General features: G+C 40.7%; 2 protein-coding genes across 7 annotated transcripts in view; one reads left to right on the top strand and one right to left on the bottom strand.

Moving 5' to 3' along the window:
* The window catches only part of GFM2 (GTP dependent ribosome recycling factor mitochondrial 2), a 58322-nt gene extending 49011 nt beyond the window's left edge, over nucleotides 1-9311 (top strand). For 5 of the 6 annotated variants that reach the window (XM_077898185.1, XM_077898186.1, XM_077898187.1 and 2 more), the window contains 4 exons: nucleotides 926-1105; nucleotides 2495-2610; nucleotides 6442-6624; nucleotides 7022-9311. In XM_077898185.1, coding sequence (XP_077754311.1) covers nucleotides 926-1105; nucleotides 2495-2610; nucleotides 6442-6624; nucleotides 7022-7159 — 617 coding nt within the window. In that variant the 3' untranslated portion in view covers nucleotides 7160-9311. Of the gene's footprint in view, nucleotides 1-925; nucleotides 1106-2494; nucleotides 2611-6441; nucleotides 6625-7021 lie in introns of those variants that run through there. The other variant, XM_077898190.1, reaches the window with a different exon arrangement.
* The window catches only part of HEXB (hexosaminidase subunit beta), a 29066-nt gene continuing 18284 nt past the window's right edge, over nucleotides 7417-18198 (bottom strand). The window contains exons 6-14 of the mRNA XM_077898200.1: nucleotides 15703-15804; nucleotides 13413-13542; nucleotides 11895-12075; nucleotides 11194-11280; nucleotides 9978-10050; nucleotides 9135-9309; nucleotides 8241-8331; nucleotides 7969-8073; nucleotides 7417-7585 (exon numbers count right to left, since the gene is read on the bottom strand). Of these exons, the coding sequence (XP_077754326.1) occupies nucleotides 7537-7585; nucleotides 7969-8073; nucleotides 8241-8331; nucleotides 9135-9309; nucleotides 9978-10050; nucleotides 11194-11280; nucleotides 11895-12075; nucleotides 13413-13542; nucleotides 15703-15804 (993 nt within the window). The 3' untranslated portion in view covers nucleotides 7417-7536. The remainder of the gene's footprint in view (nucleotides 7586-7968; nucleotides 8074-8240; nucleotides 8332-9134; nucleotides 9310-9977; nucleotides 10051-11193; nucleotides 11281-11894; nucleotides 12076-13412; nucleotides 13543-15702; nucleotides 15805-18198) is intronic.

Below are 18198 nucleotides of genomic sequence, written 5' to 3'. Positions count from 1 at the left end.
ATTCCCTTTATTTTTAGCTTATGCATATATTTATATATTTTTAAGTAAAAAATATTTCATAATATAGAAATAAGCTTAAAAAGGAATTATAAAGAGGAATTGTAGGTTATAATTCTTAGTTTGAATTTGGGCTATGTGTCGTTCTGTTACACAGTCCCTCACGTAAATACAGCATAGTTTTGGTGACAACTATAGGTTGTTAGCAAATGAGAGATACTTTAAAAAAAAGTCACTAGTTTTGAGAAAAATCATAATGCATAAAACATTACTGGAAGAGGGGACCCCTGGGTTGCTCAGTGGTTTAGAGGCTTGTCTTTGTCCCGGGGCGTGATCCTGGAGTCCCGGGATCGAGTCCCGCATCAGGCTCCATGCATGGAGCCTGCTTCTCCCTCTGCCTGTGTTTCTGTCTCTCTGTCTCTGTCTCTGTGTCTTGTGAATGAATAAATGAAATCTTAAAAAAACATTACTGGAAGAATATGGAATTTAGCAGTTTGTGGGGTGAGAGGGTTAAAAAAGCCTTTTAATTTTCATTCGATAACCTTTTGTACTCTAAATGTTTTACTGTTAAATAACAGTTTTGCAATTAAAAGAATTTCAGTCATGTAAGATATTTCAGAAAGTTTAAATGTGTCATCTGCATATCAAAACTCTGAGATCTTCTTCCATAACACATCTTAACACTGAAGTAACATTAATGAGTGATTCATAGCTGGCTTTTAACATTGGTAAAGACGGAAGCAAATGTTTTCTTGGTAGAACTTTTTACTCTTACCTGTTCATGTTGTATTTAGTGCCACTGTAATGTTTTCTCCCACTTTATCTTCTTTAAGACCTTGAACTTGTTGATGGTAATTTTGTGAGTTGTGGCACCTTGATATCTTTTCTGGAACAAATCTGTGAGGTACTATAATCCATTTATTTATAGATACCTTAGATAGAACTTTAGGAGACAAACGACATCTTGTGACTGTAGAACTGGAAGTAAAACCAAATGAAACGTGCTGTGTTACGCCAGTCCTCAAGTATGCTGGATGTGTTAGTGAAGACCTTCCAAAGGCCTCCCAAGAGGCCATTGAAAATGGAATTCACAGTGCGTGCCTCCAAGGTAAGATACTCAAAGAAGAGTAAGCTTTAGTATCACAATCAACCCCTGAGTCGCTCCTAGTATTCTAGATTATTTCAGTCTTTCTTTCTAGCGTTGATAGTGTTTTCTTCTTCCCATTATATGTATGTTACACCCTTTCCATTGTCCCACAGTCCTTGGATATTCTGTTCTGGGTGGGGTTTTTTTTGGTTTTGTTTGATTGTTTTTTCCCCAGTCTTCACTTTGCTTTTCACTTTTAGAGGTTTCTATGGATACAGTTTCTAACTCAGCACTTTGTTCAGCTGTATCCAGTCTACTTAAAAGCCCATCAAAAACATTCTTCATTTATTTTACTGTTTTTTATTTCAAGCATTTGTTTTGGTTCTTTCTTAGGACTTCTCTCTCTCTCTCTGCTTCAATTGCCCATCTCTCTGTTCTGCATGTGGTCTACCTTGTTCAAGTCCGTAGTAAATCATGTGACATGATCCTTCCAGTATCTTTACCATGTCTGGTTCTGATGTTTGTTCTGTATTCATATTGTGCTTTTGCTTTTTAATATGCCTTGTAATTTTTTCTTGGTGGCCAGAAATGATGTATTGTTTAAAAGGAACTGCTGTAAACACACCTTTAGTAATGTGGAGGTAGTGTAGGGGAAGGGAAGCATTCTCTAATTCTAGGATTAGGACTCAGTCTTACAGTGAGCCCATGCCTCAGGACTGGGAACTGCACGCGTTTCCCCCAACCCCACGCCCCCACCCCTACCCTGGTTGGATAGGATGGATAGGATGGCTACGGTAGACTGGAGTTTGGTACTTCACCCAAGTCAGTTAGGTCCTGCTGATGCCCCTGCTGGTTAGGCTCTAGTTAACTAGTTCCTGACAGCAAGCCTTTGTAAGAACAGAGTGCTCTGGAGTATTTCAGTGATTTCCTTTCCCTTCTGTCGGCAGCTTAAGGAGCTTTTTCTCTGACACTTTTGGTAAGAATCTGCTTGAGCTCCTGGAGGTAAATCTCACTGAGTTGTGGGGGTCCCCTTATGATTTATGACTGGGTGCCCCTGGAGTTTTTAACTCCTAAACTTGTCCACACTGAGCTTCCAGCAGTTCATCAATTATAGTTGAGGTTTTCCTACCCTGGCAGTGGTTCCTGGGCTAGTGAGCCTCTACTCCAGGAAGCTGTGACTTCTGTGTTTACTTGCCTTTCGAGTTTTTTGGGGCAGTGGTTTTGTCCTTTGTTGTCTCTCTTATGGATTCCAGAAGAGTTGATTTTTCAGTCTGTTCTGCTTCTTTCTTGCTGGAACAGAGTAACAACTTCTAAACTGCCTACGTGAACTGGAAACCAGAAGTCCCCTCCCTGTCTTTACTGCTCTTTGCATACTGAGTGCTAACCCAGTTGTTTTTTCCCCTTGCCTAGGACCGTTGCTTGGATCCCCAATTCAAGATGTGGCAATTACTTTACATTCCCTGATAATCCATCCTGGTACCTCCACAACTATGATTTCCGCCTGTGTCTCAAGATGCGTACAAAAGGTATAGAACTGTCCTGTGTTATCCTTTTTGCTTTACGGTGACTCTCCTGACAGCGGTGCACCATTGCTCCACAGGCAGTTGTGCTTCGCATGGCCTTAAACTTGTATTGTTGCTTTTTGAGCCTTAGAGTCAATAAGAGTTTTTTTTACCTTAGAGAGTCTTTGATTTCTTAATCACCAGGGTTATTTTTGAAAGAGGACCTAGGAAATTACTCTTTAACGTGATGGCCAGGAAATATCTTCTGATTTTGACAAAGAGGCAGGTTTCCTTAACTGGCATTTCTGGTTTCCCCATCCCAGACACACAGGTGTTAGAGGTAAGCTTGGTGGTTTGAGTAGGGGATGTTTTGGGGGTCACCTGGGCCCAAGATGAACTATAAAGGACATTAAAGATGTAATGTTGGTTCCAATTCTGGAGTTCCTGTTTGAGTAAGATTACCTTAGTCAAGGATCATTGAAATCAGAGAAGTCTCATTGAAAAAAAAATTCAGGATAAGCACCTAACCTTATGAAAGTATCAAGCAATCTGGTCTTCTTGGAATGTTTACCTCCCTACATGTCCTTGAGCATCTTGCCTCAGTAAGCTACCAGAGCTGAATTAAGCTAAATGGTGACTCCATGCATTCCTCTCAGAGTGGGAAGACTATAGTTTTGTAGGTGACTGATGTGCATTAAAACACTTGCTTTTTAAAACAATTTTCTAAAATTTTAGACTGTGTTTGAGACTTCATTTTCTATAGCTCATTTGAATCCACAATTATAAAAAGTTGATGTAAATACCCTAAGTCCCTGACCTAGGAAGGTGGAATTCATTCATTCATTCATTCATTTATTTATTTATTTATTTATTTATTTATTTATTTATGAAGGTGGAATTTAATGTCTTTCTCTCTTTTTTTAAAAAGATCTTATTTTTTTTATTTGAGAGAGAATGCAAGAATGAGCAAGGGGGAGGAACAGAGGGAGAGGGAGAAGCCGACTCCCCGCTGAGCAGGGAGTCCAGTGTGGGACTTGATTCCACAACCCTGGGATCATGACCTGAGCTGAAGGCAGATGCTTCACTAACTGACCCACCAAGGTGCCCTTAATGTTTCTGTGTGTTCAGGTGTGTAGTGTTTTTTTTTTTTAAGATTTTGTTTATTCATAAGAGACACAGAGAGGGGCAGAGACATAGCAGAGGGAGAAGCAGGCTCCGTGCAGGGAGCCTGACGTTGGACTCGATCCCAGGACCCCAGGGTCACGCCCTGAGCCAAAGGCAAACGGTTAACTGATGAGCCACCCAGGCGTTCCCATTCTCCCCCCGCCCCTTTTATTTTAGAGTAGGCTCTATGCCCAGTGTGGAGATCAAGTTCTGAGCTGAGTACCAGAATCTGACATTCAATTGACTGAGCCACCCAAGCACCCCTCAAGTCCATACTTCCTAAGATTTTTTTTATTTAAAAAAACTGTAGGGGATCCCTGGGTGGCACAGCGGTTTGGCGCCTGCCTTTGGCCCAGGGCGTGATCCTGGAGACCTGGGATCGAATCCCGCATCAGGCTCCCGGTGCATGGAGCCTGCTTCTCCCTCTGCCTATGTCTCTGCCTCTCTCTCTTTCTCTCTCTGACTATCATAAATAAATAAAAATTAAAAAAATAAAAATAAAAAAGCTGTACATTCTAAAAGCATTATTTAAATATTGTTTGCTTGGGAGCACCTGGTGGCTCAGTCGGTTGAGTGTCTGCCTTTGGTTCAGGTCATGATCTCAGGGTGCTGAGATCAAGCCCCGTATCGGGCTCCCTGCTCATCAGGGAGTTTGCTGCTCTCTCCCTCTCCCTCTGCCCCTTCCTACTGCTTGTTCTTTCTTTCTCAAATAAATCTTTATTTTCTTTAAATTTTTATTTATTTATGAGAGAGAGAGAGAGAGAGAGAGGGGCAGAGACACAGGCAGAGGGAGAAGCAGGCTCCATGCACCGGGAACCCGACGTGGGATTCGATCCCGGGTCTCCAGGATTGTGCCCTGGGCCAAAGGCAGGCGCTAAACCGCTGCGCCACCCAGGGATCCCTGGAATACAGGAGGAACTAGTAGGGAGGAGACAGTCCGGGACAGAGAAGGGCCTGGGTCTGAACGAGCTTATTGGCAATGGGAATGGAAATCTTACAGCTACTTGGGGAAAGGAAAGTCAGAGATGCACGTCCAGGTGAACTGAAGATTATGAAGTCATCCACAGAGTAGGAAAGCACACAGTAATGTTTGTGAAGGGAAATGATGAGGTCATCTTGGGTTGCTCTGTGACATTTGGACACTGTTGCAAAGCAGGCCAGTGGTGTAAAGGCCGGAGCACTCAGACCGTAGTCTGTGGAGTATAAAGGTTTTTGAGGAAGCTACATAGATGTTTTTGAAACTTAAAAGTATGGTTTTGCCAAGAGAAAGAATGTGAAGAGGCAGCTGAGGACAGATGCTGTGTATCTTAGTAACACAGCATTCAGTCCTTTCCTTGTTGCAGTGCTTTTCCTTTTAATTCTTATCTTGTTCCACTCCGTTTTGTGCCAAAAGATATTTCGTGAAGTGGCAACAAAGCTCTGGATAAGAATTGCAAAAAGAAAGGATTTATAGTTGTTTGCTGATTGATGGTCATTATTTTTAGTATTATTTTCATTCAAGGACTGTTAGATGTATTTTCTATAGTCGAGCCCTTTCAGTTGGCTAGATTTTAAAGCTATGAAGAACTGAACTGATTGTTTTACTATGTGTGTTTTGAAATTTTGATAGAGAATATACTCTTGGTTTTACTCATGCGTCCCATTTTTTTAAAAAAAGATTTTATTTATTTATTCATGAGAGACAGAGAGGCAGAGACCCAGGCAGAGGGAGAAGCAGGCTCCATGCAGGGAGCCTGATGTGGGACTTGATCCCACGTCTCCAGGATCACACCCTAGGCCGAAGGCAGACGCTAAACTGCTGAGCCACCCGGGCTGCCCATGTATCCCATTTTTAATGGTTGGGTGAAGGGCAGGAAAGGAGGTGGTGACAAATCAGGGACGAAAGGGTTCAAGGCCCCAGAACCTTTACTTAACAATACAGGCAGTGATCATGCCCCCTCTAAGGCCTTAGTATTAAGAAGTGAGGGGTGGGTGGTAGAGCGGGAACAGAATGATGAACAGCTAACCGTAAAGGTGAGGGCACATTCTAGAGCCCCAGCTCCCGTATTTAGTTGCCATTGCTTAGTCTCAGTTTATAACATCCCACCTAATAACCAGAGGCTTAGAATTTATAGGAAATGGTTTTGTTACTGTTGAACTCTGGCAGGCTCCAGCAGTAAGGCAGCTTTTAAAATCAGACCCACTGATACTTATGGTCTTTGGAGTGTCCTCCAAAACCCATTACCCAGTTTGTCTGATGTAGCGATAGTCTGAGAGACTGTCTCTCCTGGGGACCCTAATGCCTTCATTTTATCTAGTAACTACTTGCCCTGTGTGCCTCAGTGGCTTTTTTCAGTTTATACATTATTTATGTGCTTTTTCTTCTTGCCTTTGTTGAGAATGTTTGTGTAGTACATTTCTTGATTTGCCCTGACACAGACTATGAGTGGAAAGGGAAAACCATTTTCTTTCATTTTATCTCTGGCCATGTGTTCATAGGTGCTCTATATAACCAAGCTTTACTAAGCACCCCCTGGCCATGTACCTGGTTTATTATCTTTGTAGACAGTGAAAGCAGGCTTATTATGTCTTGTTGCTAGAGCTCTAGGCTTACAAGGACAGGCAAAATTTGTGTTCAAGTGGTTATGAATCTAATGGGAATTTGATTTCTAATTTTAGGAAGGGAGTTTAACACTCTATTAACTTCTTTAGGCTCTGAAGAAAGCTGATAAGCAAGTGTTAGAGCCCCTGATGAATCTCGAGGTGACGGTGCCTGGAGATTACCTCAGCCCTGTGCTAGCAGATCTGGCACAAAGAAGAGGGACCATTCAGGAAATCCAGACTCGTCAGGAAAACAAAATTGTTATCGGATTTGTGCCTTTAGCAGAAATTATGGTAGGTACTCAACGACTGTGAAGTATATATTCTTTTTAATACTGGGGATATTTATGCTGAAAAGTAGACAATCGGGGCTTTAATTTATAGGAGGCAGGTTAGTTAGGTCTTTGGATTTAAATCATTAAGGAAATCCAAGGGGTAACATCAGCTTGGTGGGATCATTTCCATTCTCCTCAAAGATTGAGCTATATCAAATTGTGGCGCCAGCCTAAATGGCCATTTTTCCCCCTTCCCAGCACTTACCTTACAGAGTGTGGAGACCAGGGAATACACCTGAAGCTTACCCACACTAGATACCTGCCCTCCACAGTATCTCCCTATCAAATAGTTCCTGCCACAGTGGTTAAGCCTCCTGGTTAAATTTGACAACGGTCTTAAATTTTATTTTGATTAGGGTTATTCAACTGTGCTTCGAACGCTTACATCGGGCTCAGCTACTTTTGCCTTAGAACTATCTAATTATCAAGCTATGAATCCTCAAGACCAATCTATACTGCTCAGCCGGCGAAGTGGCTTGACCCAAGTGCTTTAGGTCTTTGGAGAGACACTCGAGAGCACCTACCTACTGCATTTTCTTAAGAAGAATTTTTATTGTTTTACTAAACTGACAGGGGCACTGGAGCTGCACATTCTGCTCTGTATAATAAACTTGGATGTTGAAAGTTATGTACATGAACTGTATTATGTATAAAGTTATTACTATGGAATATGTTCAGTGTCACCATATTTTTTTTGAGCTTCTTTAACAAGATGCCAGTCTTCTAAATGTAATATATAATGAGGTAGAGGTTCAATCTTTAAAAAGATATTTTATTTGAAAACTATACGAAATTTTAATTTCCATGATTTCATAATCAAGTTGATTGTAGCGTTTTCTTCTTTGTTTAGGCTCATTTTTTTGTTTTGTATTCAGTGGTTACAATATCCAGTATAAAGAGGTTCTGCAGCTATTCCCCGGCTAGAACAGATAAAGTATGAATTAGGTTTTAGATTGATGTTATGATTGATGTTATAGTTTAAATCAGAATCACTAGCTGTAGCATTCATTAATGAAAAAAGACTGTTAAAGTGGTCAAGATGGAATTAAAAATTACACCAAGGTCAATATCAGGGCACTCAGGTTATGATAGGGTTGTGGCACCAAGCCCCTCATCGGGCTCCCTGCTTCTCCCTCGCTCTTTCTCAAATCAAGTATCTCTTTTCCATATAGGAATAATTACGTTTCCTACAGAAATTACTGATTAATTATAAACTGGAAACTGTTAGAGGCTATACATTTCTATTTATAGAGGAAAAAAAAATCACCCTGGACTTCGTGTCCTTGCTTTGACAAGGTCTTACCTGACCATTCTGCAGCGGTGAACTGTCAGTCTGTTGTAGGCATCCTCTAGGTCTTTGACGTCGCTGTGACTCCACAGTCTCTCACCAATAGCACTTGCCCGGGGCCTGAAAGGTAAACCAACATGTCCACCAAAGCAATTTAAATGCATGTTTTCTTAAGTATCTAAAGTATATGCTTGGGGATATTTCTAGTGCTTCACCACTTGGATGGAGAAGAAGAAAAATAAGGCACTTTAATTTTTAATTCACATATTACCACTTAAATTCCATACCATAATCTTGGAGTGAGGTTAGTTGCATCCACATATTCTCCCCACAGACAAGCTTCTCCACCCATGACAAGTTTTTTCTGTTCTGGAGAACCTACATTAAAATCATTGAATTGGTATGAATGAAGTAAGCTGCTCAAAGCTTTCACACAGAGGCAATAACTGATTTCTCATTCTACCTTTATTGTAGGCCAACACTTCTGGGGTCCACAGAACCATGGGAGGTATTCATGGCTTTTCACACAAAAAGGGTAGAAAACTTTATCCCCACAGTGCTTGTTAGCATATTTTTACTTTATTTCAATTTTATGAAAACTTAATCGGGTACTTATGACAATTAACTCCTGTGATGCACCTTCTGATTCTCAGAAAATACCTTCTGCAGAAAGGTCAATTCCTAACAGACCTACAGTTTTGAAGTATTTTTTAACACTAAAATCCTTCTTCTTGAAGGAAATTTTGTGAAATCTGGTGTAGAAAGCTGGACAAAGCAGAGCTGGTCTTAAGGACAGGGATCTGAGAGCCTAAGGCTCCACCACTCTGTTCCTCTTACTGTCGCCTCCTCGAAGGATGCCTAACTCCTCAGGATCCAAAAACGACACAGCCCGAAACCCATGGAAGTAGACTATAGCCTTGCTTCAGTGTCTTACAGTGGAAAGGCCCATTGAAGGAGATACAAGGTTAATGCAATCCAGAGTCTTTGAACTGTAGGGTGAGTAACAATGCTCATTGGTGGAAAGAGATACTTTTACAAGGTTTAAAATGAACAGGGCCTTCTCTTTTTCTTAAGAAACCAAGAATCAAACATAAAAGTGAGGATAGTGAGTTGGTAATATCCTAGTGGTAAATTAAGGAAGAAAACTAGCCAATCAACGTAATGATGGGTATGTCACTTACCACTAAAATCAAGAGGGTCCACTTTATAGTAACCTTTCCAGTCTTGTCCATAACTAATCCAATCTAAGTACCAAGGAGCAGAAAGGATGACAGGGAAGCCAGCGGCTGTGACTTGAGCTTGTTCCTCACTATACGATTGAAATTTCCATACTTGAACAATCGTGCCTGGCTGAAGCTATTAAAGTTACAAAGGATATGTACGATTAGGGCCAACAATTACAAATGAAAGTTGAAGCCATCGTAGTTATTAGGAAAGTAACCACCTAAGATTCTTGGAAAAAAAAAAAAAATTTTCCCCTTCTGAGTTAGTACTAAACACAATGGTTGTAGGGACTTGAAATTAGAAGTTTCATCAACCCTAAGGTTGGAGATTTCACCTCTGCCTATACAGGACACCAGTTAGGTATAATGGACTAAGGCTTTCTTCCCATCTGTACACTGCTGTTATCCTTACTTGGAAGATGTCGCTAACCCTTCTCTAAGGGTAATAGCGTAACTAGATTTGAAACAGTCAGTTACCCAAAGGAAAGTAAAAAGCGTGTTTGTTGACAATTTAAAACTACCTTTGTAGCTATAAAGACTCCTTCATTCTTGTTTGTTCTGCCCTTGTGAAAAAAGAATTTACTTCAAAGTACTCTGATTTGTGACATAATGTGATGGTGGGGGGAGGAACGTGGGAGAGGGTGGAAGGGAGAGATGTAAAGGTGGCACTAATCTCAGTCTACAGAAAGTTTAAAAGGTAAGCTAACTTCCCTGTAATGTTGAGGACAACTTTGCTTCCTTCCAAGATGTTAATAAGTCTCTCTTATTATCAGAATCAAAAGCAGTCTTCATACTTCTCACCTTCACATGATCATCAAAAACTTCTTGCCAGACTATGGCTCCCTTGTTTACAGTTGAAGCAATATCCAAAATCCTACCGTTGGGGGGGAAAAAAGTTATTTCAGAGCATGAGCTTAACAATGTTTAAAGTTTTCTATAAAGGATTGTCATGTTGGCAGGCCTTTCACTGCAGCACAGCTTTATAGCAGAACCTGAAGTTGGGGTTCCTTCTTTCAAGCACATGGTGCAGAATGTCACACAGCAGAGGACTTAAAAATCATGTGCTGAAGGAATGGGCCAATAATTAGCACGTCCCAAAGTGGGGAAGACATGGCAACTCACAGCGTAGTATATAAACCACAATCTCTGGTAATTTCATGGCTATCTTAGAAGAAACTGATTTAGCCTGTGATGTCAACTACGTAACATTCAACGATTGCTGACAATTCAAAAATACTTCCTGGTATTTAGACAATGCCAATTATTCTGCAGGATTAGAAAATTAGAATGTACCACACAAAGAGCAAAACAGGAAAAGGCTGGAATCTGAGCTGCCTTGATTCAAGAGTTGGCAAACGATAGCCCACAGCCTGATTTTGTATGGCTTATCAGCGAGGAATGGTTTTCACACTTGTAAATATTGTTTAAAAAACAAGAATGGGGCCCATGAAGCCTATGAAAGATTTTACTCTCTGGGCCTTTAACGAAAAAGCTTACTGATTACTAATCTAGAGCAGTGCCCAGTTTCGGCAATGATCAAGACATCCTATCTCACGCTTTCCAGCATGGGAGCCAGTAGCCTCATCCAGCTGTTGAACACATGAAATGTGGCTGATCTAAGTCCCTGAATTACAGCCCGTGCAGCTGCGCCTATCCTACTGGACATCACAGGAAGTAAAAGAAATGTTCCTGGAGTTGACCAAAGGGAACGAATTCTACAGGTTGGACAGTGATAAAGACTTCACAGGGAAGCCAGGGCTTCGCACTGAAATCTCTGAGCAGCTGAGTGCTACCCTCCGACACTTCCTGCAAGCCTTAGTCATCATTGCATTGCTTCAAAGAACGCCGTGGATACTATTTTCTTTTGATGATTTTTCACTGACACTGTGTATAACAAAGTTTATACAGTATCTACACTTTGACAAGGAGTGGAGAGAAAACGAAACAACTACTACAGCTAAAAGTTTTACAAAAGGCACAGATCAAATAAAATAGAAGTTGGCTTACAAAAACTTACTTCTGAACATAGAAAGATTCTAGTTTTTTATAATCTTCACCAAAGCCTTTCCACTTCATGAAATCTCTGATTTCTGGATTGGACTCCCTTCAACAAAAACAGTGATTACAATTGCATTAGAATTTGATAAACCCAGTCTCTGTCAAGCAGCACACATCCCTACCTTTATTTGTGCAAATTTAAAACTTAAAGTTTTGAGCCTAAAAACTTTATTATGAGGGATGCCTGAGTGGCTCAGTTGGTTAAGCATCTGCCTTCCGCTCAGGTCTGGATCTCAGGGTCCTGGGATTGAGTTCCACATTGAGCTCCTTGCTCACAGGGAACCTGCTTCTCCCTCTCTTCCCTGCTCACGCTCGCTTTCTCAAATCAATAATCTTAAAAGAGAATAACTTCTTTATGGGTTATCCTAGTTTGCTATTTCATGCCTCTCTTCTCCATCTAAGGCTATTGGCAAAGAGCATTTTTACTTCTTTTTAATTCTCCCCCGCTTAATCATCGCCCTTCACTGTAGTCTTCAATCTCCACTGTCTCTCACATCTTGATTCTCCTTCCTAAAAGCTTGTACTCTCGAGTTATCTTACTAACTTAAAACCTTGCAAGCAGAGATCTTTCCCCACATCTTCCCTTTTCATGTGGAGACCTCAAATACCTACTTCAAATGCAATGGTTAAAAAAATAAGGATTTTAAAGAACTGTCATACCAACATTTAAATTCCACTTCGTCTCCTCCCAAGTGAATGAACTGATCTGGAAACACTGCACTAACTTCTTTGAAAAGCTGAGACAGGAAGGAGTAAGTTGAATTCAGAATAGGGTTTATGGGTCCAAAGGTCTCAGACTGCTTATGTCCATTGTAACATGGAGTCAGGAGGTTTTTCTGACCTAGAAGAAGTAGTATTTTAATCACGAAGACAAGGCTTTGCACATGATTATACTATTTTATTTTTAAGCTGTGAGTTTATACAGAAAAAAATAAGCACATTTACTAGGAGTTACCTTGGTAAATTCCTCCAAGTAAGATGATGGAACTGATTCTTGAGTTCTATCCCCTGTGCCTGTTTCCTTTTCCATCATTCTATTTTATCTACTTCAAATATCTCAAATATTAATAACTCCCAAATCTCCAGCTCACCCAAACCCTTTTTCTTGAGCTTCAATCTGTATTTCAGATTCCCTGCTCGACACTCTTTTTTTATTTTTTATTTTTAAATTTACCTATTTTTTTTTTTTTGACACTTTTAGATACTCCAGCTGCACTTCAAATGCCGTCTAACAAAAGCTAAATTCTCCGTTGAGTAAGTTCCTAGGGTAGCTGCTCCTGCTCCTTCCCTGGAACTTTCCGTCCTTCTCCACACAGCTGGTCAGTTGCCAAGTTCCATGGACCACACATCCAGAATGTCTCTCAGTTCCGTACATTATTTTCCATTCCCATTATCGCCATTCTGGTCTAGGACTTCAGGTTCTTTCCACTTCCAGTCTGTCACCTCTTCCTCACATAGGTTTTCCCGGAGTGTGGTTCCCATCATGTGATGATTCTCCTCTAACTTTCACTTGTTTCCATGTGTCCTGATGGAGCCCACCTTCCTCACGCAAGGCCCCCCCACCTCCCTCTACATGTATTTCATCAGATTTATCTCCCATGTCTGCCCTCAGTATTATCTGAATGAATATAAAGCTAGCATTTATAATTGTTATTTAACCCTCAACAAAATACATGACAGTTACTACATTTTAGATATGGGGAAACTGAGATGAGACATTCTTTAACATGCTCAGGACCATTCAGGTTATAAAAGGCAGAAACAGGATTCAAAGCCAGGTTCTGTGGCTCCAGTGCCAGTTCCTAACCACCCTCTAGTGCTTACTATTTGCTGCGCTTACACTCCAACTTCTGCCTTTCCTCATGATATTCCCTTTACCAGAAACATAAATGTATTTTTTAATCCCTCAAAAGCATTTTAAGTGTCCTTCTCATCCATGAAACCATTTCTTAAAATCACTTAGCATGTTCTACTTTTAATTCTTCCTCTAGCCCTTGTTGTCATACTTTAGGCAGCGCCTAGCCTAAAGTACCTTGCTCACAATAATTATTCAATTCCATCTGTCAACAGTGCTACTTTTGTGCAAACCACACTTATGAACAAAATGAATAAACACCAGCTCATAAAAGATGGAGGACCTCAGGTACTCATTCTTTGCAACTTGCAGACACTCCTTACCTTTTCCCCAAGACTGTGTATGTCCAGGGCTGTCAAATTCTGGTATGACTCGAATCCCTCGTAATCGGGCATATTCAATTACTGTATGGACGTCAGTTGGTGTATAAACGTGAGACAAAGAATAGCTTCCCTATAAAAGCCATATTTATTAAAATATATGGGGTGGATCTGTCCAGGATACTCTCAACAGTTGTATTTGCACAATGATACCGGAACAAGTCATTTTTCTAGTATCACAATGTATTAAATAGTCCTATGTGATGTTGGAGGAGTCAGTTTTAAAAATTTTTCTTTAATCCCCACATTTTATTTACTTATTCATTCATTCAAGCCCAGTGGCGCAGTGGTTTGGCGCCGCCTGCAGCCTGGGGCGTGATCCTGGAGACCCGGGATCAAGTCCCACGTCGGGCTCCCTGCATGGAGCCCGCTTCTCCCCGCTGCCTGGGTCTCTGCCTCTCTCTTTCTCTGTGCCTCTATGAATAAATAAATAAAATCTTAAAAAAAACACTTAATCATTCATGCATTCATGAGTAAGCTCTGTGCCCAGTGTGGGCTCAAACTCATGCACTCAAGAGTCCCATGCTCTACTGACTGAGCCAGCCAGGCACCTGGAGGACTCATTTAAACTATTTACCATATCTTATCAGTAGGCTTAGCACACTGTGGGTTATTTCTGGATTTACTAATGGAACTATCTCTACTAGCTCCTCTTGTTTCAGGAACATTTACCGTCATGCTATTTCAACCTCGTAACCATACAACAAAAGAGAAATAAAATGTTTGACTTCCAAAGTCAAATCTGTGAAAACTGAATACACTGCCTTGTCCGTTTTAGAATGAAAATTCACACACTATGACAGAGTTGGGCTGTCACCTTTCAAAGTCATTTTAATTATTATCAGCTTTAAAAATTCCCTCAGACATGCTCTGATAAGTGGCTTTTTTTTAAAAAAATCATTTCTCTCAATCCCTTTATAATGAGTATGGGTTGTGACTAAAGATAAAGGTCAATTAAAGGTGTTACTGTAGCACCTTTAAGATATAAATAAATATTACATATAATTTATAAGCTATACATAAATATAAATGCTCAACTCCTAAAAAGTAGTATTGTCCCATGCACCCCATCAAATTTATATCCAAGCAAGATCAGATCTACTTACTTAGAGTAAATATTAGAGATAGAAGAACACGTTAACGGACAGTATGGAAATGTCATCGGCAAAACTCAGACTTTGGGAACTAGACAAATGATTTAGTTTAACAAAAATAACAAATTATCAAGAAAAAAAAAAAAAGATGGGCAGGGAGGACACCCATAGATCAAAAGACAATTAATGGACATATTAACTGACCACAGTATATGTAACTCATTTGCATCCTATTGCAAATAAAATTTTTTTCATTAAGAAAAGGTAAAGGCACTTGGGGAAATGTAAATAACTGTTGGCTAGCTAGATTGTTAATTTCTCAGCTGCAATAATATGGGGTTTTTGTTTTAACAAAAACATACCTTTTTTTACAAATGAGATATGGTGTGTGGGATTTCCTTAAAAGTAATGGTGGCAAGGGAGGATGAGTACAGGTGATACAAGATTGGCCAAGTACTGATTACTGAAGTTATGTGGCAAGAACATGGAAGTCATTATCTACTTCTGCATAGGTGTGAGATTTTGTGTAATAAAAAGCAAGTGCAAACAGGAGTACTACTAACATTTCAACCTATACTACATAACACTGGAGAAAGCGTGGGGAATTGTGACCAGAGGACAACACACAGAGTCCCTTCCTAACTGCAACTCTGGATGGGAAGGTCAGTTACCAAGCAAGATGACACCGAGGCTTGCTCCCACCTCCAAGGGTTTCATAATAGACTTAATTTGAACACTTATGAGACAGCCATTATTTTCTAAGGAGCTCTCATCTCTAAAATTCTCTATGTAGTTTTTCAGAGAGAAAACATCGTTTACAGAATCTAGTACAACTGCAGACTACGTGATAAAAATACTCAACCCTACATTAGTTATATGTGCTTCAGGTCTCTTACATTAAGTTTTTTAAAGTTATTTGTGTAACTACTAGAGATTATTTTCATTCATAATAACAATTATAGTAAGTTTTATGGATGGATCTAAATTGGTAAGCCACGGCCTACTAAAAAAGCTTTTAAACCACAAACATGTAACTTTTATACTTTAATTCTATCCATAAGTAAGACTTAAGCTAAAAACTTCCAAAGAAACCATACAAACATTTTTGTAGACAGAGTACAATAACATGAATTACTCACTTTGTTGCTTAACTCAGGAAAAGTGACACTCTGATAAGGGAAAGACTGGTCATCGACTATGTGCCAGTGGAGAACATTAAACTTATTAAAAGCCATGGCATCCTGCAAGCAAACATATATAAAAAATTATATATCACAGATACGATACCCATACAATTTCAATTTACTTACCTGTATTCAGGATTGTTTCCAGTGTGTCTACTTCCTTTTAAATTCTTTTCAGCAAAGCAAGAATGCAAAAGAAATTTCAATTATCTTTTTTTTTTTTTAAGATTTTATTTATTTGAGGGAGAGAGAGAGCATGAGTGGAAGGCAGAGGGAAAGGGAGGAGACTCCCCGCTGAGCAGGGCGCCCAGTGCTGGGCTCGATCCCAGGACACAGAGATCATGACCTAAGCAGAAGGTAGACATGTAACCAACTGAGCCACCGACGTGCCCCAAGTTACTTATCTGTACTTCATGCGGCATATCACTTTTCAAAAAGCCTATTCAGCATTTGTATTTAATTCTAAACAGGGAGCTAGAGCTTTGTTCTGTGAGAAGGTAGCATTCTTGTACATTCCAAATATTTCAGGGTTGGCCAAGAATGGAAAGGAGTTCTTGGCTGCTATCATATTTGGGAATGGAGCAGGGGAAACAATGGAGGTATTGAAGCACCAGGATTTATAATCCCTACAGAAAAAGTCATTTACATAATTCAACACAATTCTAAGATTTGAGTGCCATCCCTTCCTTTAGAAATTAAAGAAACCTGGTAAAAACGCAATATTCCCAGAAATTTGGGGGGGAAATCATTATTAATTTTATGTGTATTCTGGAGGAATAAACAATGTTAATATTTATATAAAATATAAGCAGACTACTTGAAAAAGATAAAAACTTAACCCTTCTCCTTCATCAGGGCTTAAAGGATTTGCTGATGCATTTGGGACATAGTTTACCTAACAAGGGAATTATGCAAAGAAGTAGACGTTTTTTATTGAATAGTGACAGGATTTTTACCATCAGAGGAGTGAGTTCCTCAGTAAAGACCAGGGGCTTGCAAACTTTTTTCATAAAGGGCCCAACAGTACATATCTTGGTTTTGTGCATTTTTTGGTTACTGTCACAATTGATCCTGCAGTTGTAGAGCAAGACAAAGTATAAACCAATGGACGTGGCTGTATTCCAGTAGAACTTCATTAGCAAAGACAGGTGACAGACTGGATTTGGCCCTTGGGCTGTAGTTTGCCATCCCCTAATATGGATAAGATATAGAATTAGACCTAGAGATGTAGGAGTCAGATAGAAGATAGGGTAGTAAGATTCCCAAGTTCACCTCGTCCCACTGACACGCCAAGGTAACAGCTGCACGTGGACAGCCAACACTGAAGACGGCCACAACAGACCTTCCACGGGTGATCCCAGAGGGAAGGCCACATGAAACAGGAGTGGAGAAGGGGTCGGGAACATAAGCCCTGGTGAGACCTAACCACAAGCAGGAGGGACTCATGCAGAGACATGAAACCCCACACCAGGCACCCCAGATACTGGGGACCTGAACCAGGAAGAGGAGTCTAACATCTAGTTTGGAAACCAGTGGGACTTTAAAAACCAATGGGCTTACTCTAAGAGCCAGAGGGCAATAGGAAGCGAAGTTCTGCCCTTAAAGAACAAGCATGATAAGCAACTATGGACACAGCACCAAAGTCGCAGTTTGGAAAGAGCCTGGGGTGGACCGAAGGAGATTTATTTACTAATCTCAGAACAGGGCAGAGATCTTTAGGAGACTTCTCCAAGAAGCTAAGTGCTGGCAGGCACCGTTTCTCTCTCTCTCCTTCCCCAGCCTAGACAGCTGAACACTAACACTTCACCCATCTTGCTAACACCATATGCCCTGCCCCATTCAACCCACCAGCCTTAGCAGGTGTCCCTCCAAAGTGACTCCTGCCATGCGGAGAGGAGGAGGATACCCCATATCCCAGCACACCTGCAGTTTGCACAGCTGAGCTGTCAGCTGGCTTGACAGATAAAGTCCTGTTGGTCGGTGTTCCTGCAACTGCGGCGGAGAGGCTAACTCCAGACAACTAGTCTGACTGCTGCTCCCCCCACCTATTAGCCCACCATGGACCCCGGCCCTTCAGCAGTATAGGGACCAAACCCTGAGTGTGTACTCCGAGCAGGCACGGTGGTTTATGGGCTAACGGCAATGTCCTAATGGCAAACGCAGCCCAAGCACAACAGTAGGGTGCATGTGGCCTCCAAAGACCTGCCTCGAGCAGCTGGTTTGAGGAAACAGGAGTGCTGCGCTACAGGGCATCAAAGGACCTCTTCTACACAAGGCCACTATTTTCAAGACCAGGAGACACAGCCGATCTCCCTAATCCATAGAAACAGAGAGGCAGAATGAGAAGATAGAAATAGGTCCCAAATGAACAAGACAAAAGTCAAAGTAAGAGTTCAATGAAACAGAGAAAAACAATACACCTGATAAAGAATTCAAAGTAATGGTCATACC

This window comes from Canis aureus, chromosome 5 (genome assembly GCF_053574225.1).
Source record: "Canis aureus isolate CA01 chromosome 5, VMU_Caureus_v.1.0, whole genome shotgun sequence".
NCBI lineage: Eukaryota > Metazoa > Chordata > Mammalia > Carnivora > Canidae > Canis > Canis aureus.
The sequence above is the reverse complement of the archived record's forward strand: the minus strand, read 5'-3'. Positions and strand labels throughout refer to the sequence as shown.